Here is an 8,699-nt window from a genome sequence, read left to right on the forward strand (position 1 = left end):
TGGCAATGGGGGGGAATGAGTTAGTAAATAAATGGCTATAAAAATATTTTAATTGAGGGAATGAAGAGAGATCTTATCAGAAAATCACAACTTTTGATCAAAACACAGCAAAAAAACATGGTTTGTAACAGACAATGTCTGCTGTATAGTTGTTTTTGAAAAAGAAGATGGATAAATAAAGGAGCACCACGAGAAGCTGTTTTACTTGAGCTGTCCAGAAACCAAATGTCATTTCAGATGGTTGGTTGTAGGCCACGAGTGCACTTGTTGTCTAAAGGACAGGAGATTACGCCTTTCACCCTCACAGTGACTCCATCTCATGTTTGCCAAAAGTACTTTAATTCAGTTCATCCTCAAATTACTTCAAACGTGACGACAAGCAAGTCCAAGTCGAGTTGCAAGTCCTCAAGTTTAAACCTTATTTCATAAATAAGTAATCAGTGCTCTTTTCCCTAATAAGTCTCAGCATATTAACTTAGTTAACAATAGTACATTTGTATTCAGTACAGTCTGTATTTATATCTGTCAGGCAGGCTTAAAATTTTATAACCTCCCAGCTAAATTTTATATGACATAAGGTATAGACTATTTTCACTAGGGCTGCCTAGTGGACTAGTAGTCGTTAATTTATATGGTGGAGGGGCATCTGATAATGTTTTTAGGGATGAGAAAAAACATTATGTGTAGCATTTCTAACATTGTTTTAGGTTAAAAAAAAACATCCCGAACCATAATAATAAGCCATTAAAATAAAAATTAAGCACTCAGGCACCCAACAATTTAAATCATTTATAAATGCAAAGTATTACATCAGTTACAGTTTATGCCCTATTCGAACGGAAAGAGTATGACCTGGTGACCTCTAGTCATTTGTTATAATTACAGCGATTGTCTGTGACCTTAATCCTATGCAAATAGGCCATGTCTGTAATTTGTAGAGTAAAAATTTACCTACCATATTTCGCCGAACAAGAAGGTCATTTCATCATTTAAGTATTGTGTGAATTGGCATCTCTGTAAGGACCGAGTTTTTTCTGGGACTAATCAACTATTACAATTTATTCGAAAAAGCCATCTTTTATAACAGGTGGACCAGGAATTGGTCCGTCCCAATCTTATATTCTTTTATTATTAAAATGTTTATAGTCAAGTCACGAGTCGTTGTTGTCCAAGTCATCAAATTGAATGCTTTTCGACTCAAGTCCAAGCCATCTGATTTGAGTCCAACACCCTGCTTTTTTTATCCGCAGTGCCCAAAGATGGTCTGAAGAACCAAAAGGCATTTGAGGAGATGAGAGTGAATTACATCAAGGAGCTCCGTCGCTCTGTTGGGAAGGCCACAAACAATTCCGGTCAGACATGGCAGCGCTTCTTCCAGCTCACCAAGCTATTGGACGCAATGCATGAAGTAAGTTTAGAAAAAAACTTAACTGGCTTGTCCAATCATCATTGACCTCAGCTGACTGTTCAAAAATGTAACTCGTTATTTATCAGATGATTCAGAGAGTTCATCTTTTATTTTAAGAGATGATCCCTCAAGAGGATCATCGTTTATGAATGAACATGTAACAATTACAGCTTTATGGAGCAAAAGTGCCAACGTCCCTTTGCGGCACCTGATAGTCATTCGGTACACCATGAGAGTATAGCAGAACGTACCAAGTGTGGGTTATCACGGGTGGGTTCGGCTCAGAGTAGAAATAATTATGACTGGGAATGTTAAAATGAAGGGCAAAGGTTTGCATTATGGCCTGGAATTCGGATTAGTCCAGTTAAAAGTGATGCAGCGCAGACCGATTGCCATGTAAAATCAGTACTGGCATTTAATGTAGATAAGATAGATAGATTTGTGAAGTCCCCATGTAGTCGATCATTTTATCACTTAAAACTCATCTTTGTCCTAAGGCAAAACACCACATAGACACCGCAAACAACAAAAACTTAATTTTCACCACATGGGGACTCAAAATGAAATTCCTAAACAGTTTATAAAGATATTTTGTCTTACCGAGACATGCATTAGAACTGACTTACAAATGATCCATTTGAGAAAGAAGCAGAAATGTGGAGAGCTTTAATGTTTAAAGAAGGTAAATCATCAGTCGACTAATTTCTGAATATTACAGTTATAGATGATCAAAGAGAGTTTTAAAGTCAAGAAGTGCCTTTAAATGAAAAACTTCCCTTCATTAATTTTGACACTTAGAGATAGAGCTGCACAGTTTATTTCTAAGAACTGTACATTTATAATCACACTTTGCTTTTCTGCAACGTCAGCCATATTTAATTGCAGACAAAAGTACAGGAAAAACACTTGACAGTAATTTATTATTTATTATTATTTTATCATGATTTTATTGTGCTACTTAGCTGTATTTTTAGTTATAAAGGCTTAAATCAAAACAAACGCACACGCACACACTCACTCTAATATGCTGTTATACTCAATATAACTCAATGTACATGCCAGAAATTAAGCTATGTTTTTACACAGGCCTACTAAAGGGTTAATGATGCCACATGGTGATGAACAGTAAAAATAAAAAATTTTACCACCAACGCATGATCAATGCATGATTATATGGTGTCATGACTTTGCAATTAAAAAATGTCGTTATAATGGAAGTCAATGGGGCAAAAACAGCAATTGACAACTAATTAGGGAGAAAATAAAGTTAAATCTGATGCTGCACAAAAACTAAAAGTGCATCAAAGCCAATTTTTTTTTACTAATCTTTGACATGCCCAAGCTTTTGAAAAAGGTAAAAAAAATCCAGTTCCAAATCACTTTTTATATTAATATTAATTAAAGAGTTAAAATCATAGAATTTTTGTAAACATTTGGTAGTTTTGATTAGTACTGATGTTGATTAATAGATTTAGGCAAAAAAAGAGAAAAAAAAATCATATGATACATTTTTTTGTGGATGTTTTCATCTATGAACAACACAAAAGGGTAGTAAATTTGCCCACAGTGTATTGTTGAGTTTTTGAAAATGTTCAATGCATTTTCCCAAAACACGTGTCAATATAAGGTTTGTCACCAATTTGCTAAAAAACAGAGAAAGTTGTGGCCAAATTAAGACTTAAAAACACCATCACTGTTAGACTTAACTGTAATTTCTACAGTTACTTACCACAAAATGCCCAGTAAAATACCATCATTTTCTTTTCCAGTTCATTACTGTAATATGCATTGCATTATGGGTATTAACATTTAATTTACAGTGATTTTCTGTATGTTTTGAATTTGCGGTACGCTGCTGTAAAACAACAGCAGTAGTGCTACTGTAGTTAAATAAAACAGTGTTATGAAAGCATATAAAATGGAAAAATTAAATATATCTATGTAATGAAATACATTTTATTTGTTATGCTTTTAGCAGTGAAGCAAATTTCAAAATGTGAATTGTTTTTCAGCAGTGTAAATAATTTATTGAGAATTGTAGATAGAAACAAGAAAGCGATTATGGATAAATGCTTGACTGTCAGATTTGAATTTGACCTCAAGACTTCAAAACACTAGTGACGCCAAGATTTCGCTCCTAGGAGTGTCGGGAGAGTGACAGAAGAGGCTACTTGGGGAGTGTAGCGAGTAACTTTTATTAAGTGACTCTGTGGCGGTAGTGTTACAGACCTACGACATGGGCGACCCGGGCTCGATTCCCCTTCAAGGCAATATATTTTTTTAAACTAGGTTACAGTAAGGCTATTATACTGTAAAATGGAACTGCGGTAAGGGCATAATACTGTAAAAAACATATACAGTTATGGTACTGTAATGGGGCAGTTACAGTATTGCCAGTGAGTTACCGCATATATACAATAAAAAGTCTAACAGTGAAGTGGATAAAAAAATCCCGAACAACCCATAAGGGTTAAAATATAAAGAGACACTCAAGTGCCAGTTTGGTCAGTTAGATGGCGCATCCATAAAGAAGCTGTTGCTCTAACTTACAATCTTTGTTATTTACCTCTCATGAATCTCTAACCGGTGTCAATCTGAATTAAACAGAACAATTTCCTCAACTGAGGTGTTTTTTTCTGTCTTCGCAGCTCGTGGGGAGCCTGTTGGATTTTTGTTTCTACACTTTCCGTGAATCGCAGGCCCTGAAAGTCGAGTTCCCCGAGATGCTGGTGGAAATTATTAGCGACCAGATACCAAAGGTGGAGTCAGGCCTAACGCACACCCTCTACTTTCATAAAAAATGACAGAAACACAAGGGATCAAACGAGAGGAAATGCCGAGGACACCCAGCCCTCAGAGAGAGAACAAGAGCAAGCCCGCTATGCACAAAGCAAGGCGTTTCAAGGCATGGTTAAAAGCCATATAATGGCTGGAACGGTCAGGGAAGACGAAGAGCGATCTCTGTAGCCGGACAGCAGAGAAGAACTCATATTTCACGTGACGGTGTGCATCTTACCCCCAAAGACAATGCTGACAATATTGTATATGGATATGAAGCCATATTCTTTGGTAAAGCTAAAGTGCACATGCACGTGTGAATATGTCACAGAAACATGGACTCACACACACTAGACACGTCCAGTGTGCCAGTAAACATGTAAATGACGTTGCATTTGTTATGAAAGTCTATACATTTGCTACTTTTAATATTATGGGCGACATACATTTAAAAAAATCTATTTTCTTTTTTTTGCTAATTAAAAGCAGATGTCCATAATCATAAAAATAAATAGTGTATTTGTGAAGAGAAAGTGAGGTAGGACATACACCAAGGGCTATAATACAGTACTTCAAAGCTGAATAGTTACTACAGTGATTGGTGTGTTTCACTTTCATACTATTATAGATACAGTTAAAATATTAAAGTTTTAACTCAAACTATAATATTTATGCTTATACTAAAATTTCTGTCAGTGAAAAATAATAAAATCTATAAATCTTAAGTTTATTAAGTTATGCATCATAGCCCACAGCTGAGTTGAGATCGTATATTTGCAACATAAGGGTGCAGCTGTGATGTCACTTCATTTCCATAACACCAATAAATCATTTGGTGGCTGAAGTGTTTACAGACTAAGCACTGGCCACTCTCATGGAGTGCTGAAGGGGAACAATGATAGACGATGATCTGAAATAGGGCAGCTCGACAAATCCGCTATTGAGACTAAGAAATAACATGCTTTTTACGTTTGCAATACAACAACTATTGTGGCTCTTGTTAATAAACAGCTCACTTAGACACAAATGCCATATTTTGTGTGAAAGCTAAGACTGTAGCACATAAATTGTATCTAAGCTGTAAGTAACCAGCTCCCTTTTTTGACGTTAATGAAAAACAATTTACAGTCCCACGGAGGAAACCGTTTTCTATGAGTGTGAATTTTTTTGTCTTTAAAGAACCAATCAAGCTGGAAGCCATTTTCTAACAAGGTGCTTCTTTTTCTTAACATAATAAGTAGATGTACAATTTTCAGTAGTAGCACATGTACAGTTAGATATGGGGAGAACTGAGCTTTTCTGAAGCATACAGCTTTCATATTAGTAAATAACAATAACCTGCTCACAAACACAGTATATGTGAAATAATCTTGCAACTATAAACCTGTTGCTCGTAGGCATATTTTTCAAATGTTGTACATAGGATTTTGATTTAAACCACCTTTTATGTGGCTACTTGGAAAAACGCCAGTAATTTTGTTTGTTTTCTCTTTAAAGAACTGTACAAAAATTTTAATATAAACCACTGTTTCATAATCCCACTAAGCTACTGATAAAATCAAGTTTAAGAGGTACTGCTTTGTCTGCAATGCTGTGAGTCCGAGGACATTGAAGGTGGCTTGTGTGCGTGTATGATTTGTTTTCTCTCTCTTCATTTCTTAAAGGGACACTTCACTTTTTTTGTAAATATGCTCATTTTCCGGCTTCCCTAGAGTTGAACATTTGATTTTTGCCGTTTTGGAATCCATTCATCTGATCTTCGGGTCTGACACTTTTGGCATGGCTTGGCGTGGTCCATTGAATCTGATTGGACCATTGGCATCGTGCTAAAATGAACCAAAGAGTTTCCAGATGTTTCCTATTTAAAACTTGACTCTTCTGGTTGCATCAATGTACTAAATTAAAAGTTGTGATTTTCTGGACCGATATGACTAGGAACTACCGTATTTTCTGGACTATAAGTCGCTCCGGAGTATAAGTCGCATTAGTCAAAAAATGCGTCATGAAGAGGAAAAAAAACATATATAAGTCGCACTGGACTAGAAGTCGCATTTATTTAGAAAATTATTTTTCTTTTTGGGGGCATTTTGTTTGTTAAGTCTTTCTCTGTTGTCTTTAAATTAATGTTTCCAGTTTTTTTCAGGATTAGGCTACAGGAGCAACATATAGCACCCTCTCGTGGCTGTAGACGGTAATGTTTTCTTTTGGTTCATGTTAGTCAGTATGAATTAATTTGACATATAAGTCGCACCTGACTATAAGTCGCAGGTCCAGCCAAACTATGAAATAAAGTGCGACTTATAGTCCGAAAAATATGGTATACTCTCATTCTGGCGTAACGTTCAAGGGCTTTGCTGCCGTGGCATGGCTGCGGGAGGTGCGGTGATGTTGGGCAGTAGCCGAAAGTAGTCCCCTTGGTTACTTTCAATAGCAGGTGACTATTTTCAGGCGCTGCGTGGTATCATTGCGCCTCCTGCAGCCATGGTGCGGCAGCAAAGTCCTTGGTTATTGCACCAGAATGAGAGTATAGTTCTTAGTCATATCTGCCTAAAATCGCTACTTTTGATTTTACGTCGGTCTTAGTACACGATGTAACTACAGAAGAGTCAAGTTTTAAATGGGAAAAACATTGAGACTCTTTGGTTGTTTTTTGGCGCGATGCTGGTGGTCTGGTCAGATTCAATGGACTGTGCTGAGCTATGCTGGGAGTGGTACCGCCAGACCCGGGGATCGGCTGAATGGGTTCCAGGATGGTGGAAATCAGGTGTTTAACTCTGGGGGAGCTGGAAAATTAGCATTTTTTTTAAGTGGAGTGTCCCTTTAAAGGCACAGGAAAAGTTGATTCCCTTTTTAAAGGGCATTGTTGGTGGGATTATTGTGATCCCATTGGCTGACTTTGATTTGCACAGACCAGATAATGTTATAATTGGGATATTAGATGTTATTGTGTTGGTTATATAAATTATATGTTGGGGTGGGGGAATGTAGACACACAGTATGTGAACTGGAAAGGTTAAATAACTTTGACATTTGCCTTTGTGATGCAGCTGGTTGGTGGTAAACGACTGTTGTTGGGGAACAAAAGAAAAGTAGCCAGCCAATGCCATTTCACCGACCTGTCAATACACTGAACACTATGTTATTGAAGGACCTAAAATTAGATATTAAGTCTTTTTTTCCAACCTTTCCCTTTTTTAAATACACAGATATGTAGATCATTGTTTAAAGGTTCATAGGATGTATGTGAAGTATTTTTGAAAGATTCTATTTTGCTGGACACAATATATTAGTAATTTGTCTAAAGAGTATATGAGATCTTTTGTAAAATGAAATATATATATATATGCATGCTTTTTGAAAAGATGTTTACAGTGTATTTAAGAAGGGAAACTTGTGCCTTTTTCTCACAAAAGTTACCATTTTACAGTACCAGTTGTAAATAAATTGGTGAATTATTGTTGCGTTGTATATGGAAGATTTCTATATTAAATATGTGTTGGAGATTCGGGAAACCCTTTACTGATTGCCCACAATCCATGCTGGTGATGGATACAAATGTATCTCTAACTGAGGAAAACACTTCAATTCCCAAAAGTCAAAGTCATTGAACTTAAACTTGTCATTTTGTTTCATAGTAATGTGAACTAATGTTTTTGTGTCTTCTTTTTTATTTCAAAAAACAAACGCAACATATTGCTCACATCAGCGATTAACTACGCTATATAATTTTTAAAGGAGAAATACTTTTGCCAAAAAAATCCCTTTATGTTACACATACATAGATTAAACGGTCAAATACAAACACTGAATTTCCTATTAAAAATTTTGCACTAATAGACAACAAAAAAAAACTTTTATTATTTGAAATGTTAATGTTTCACAGACAGTAATGGGATATATGAAATATGTATATACATAGAATAGAAAAATATATAAAATTTTATGGTAAAATTATAGCCTGCAGATAACCCCCCCCCAAAACAGGTCAGACAACATAACTAACACATACATTTGTGTCTCTTATCACAAACCCAAGGGATATACAGTGGCCTGCAATGTGTGTTACTCATCTAACAAACGATGAAAATTTTGAGTTTCTTGTATTTTAAATTAAACTGTGAGTACCTGCTTAAAGCTAAAGTTTTTAGATGTGTGGTCCGACAATGTAAACTATGCATATGTACAAATCACATTACCACTAGCAGCACTTTGGTGCAAAATAATGGGAAAGCATGGTTACCATAACCAAAATGTTAAAACGTACCGGTGAGAAGCTGATATGGAAGGCAATCGTTCTTGAACAACCATTCATTAAATCTGAATTTGTATGTACGCGACATCATTTAAAGTGACAAAGCCATATCTTTTGTTACGAACAAGCATTTCCTGTTTATATTTGATTTTCTTTTCTTTTATCCAATGCTTTGTACAATACTTGTTGGCAAATCTCCGCAGTGCTGAAATATTCAAAATGAGGAAAAGACAGATGCAACTAGTTCCTATAAACTGTATA

At 35.8% G+C, this 8,699-nt stretch overlaps 1 protein-coding gene across 2 annotated transcripts in view; it reads left to right on the plus strand.

The window, feature by feature from the left end:
- nr3c2 (nuclear receptor subfamily 3, group C, member 2) overlaps positions 1-6,594 on the plus strand; it is a 141,392-nt gene extending 134,798 nt beyond the window's left edge. Inside the window, exons 8-9 of one of the 2 annotated variants that reach the window (XM_055205104.2) lie at positions 1,251-1,408; positions 4,057-6,593. In XM_055205104.2, coding sequence (XP_055061079.1) covers positions 1,251-1,408; positions 4,057-4,212 — 314 coding nt within the window. In that variant the 3' untranslated portion in view covers positions 4,213-6,593. Of the gene's footprint in view, positions 1-1,250; positions 1,409-4,056 lie in introns of both variants that reach the window. The other variant, XM_055205105.2, reaches the window with a different exon arrangement.
- Positions 6,595-8,699: the final 2,105 nt, after the last annotated feature.

This window comes from Misgurnus anguillicaudatus, chromosome 3 (genome assembly GCF_027580225.2).
Source record: "Misgurnus anguillicaudatus chromosome 3, ASM2758022v2, whole genome shotgun sequence".
Taxonomy (NCBI): Eukaryota; Metazoa; Chordata; class Actinopteri; order Cypriniformes; family Cobitidae; genus Misgurnus; species Misgurnus anguillicaudatus.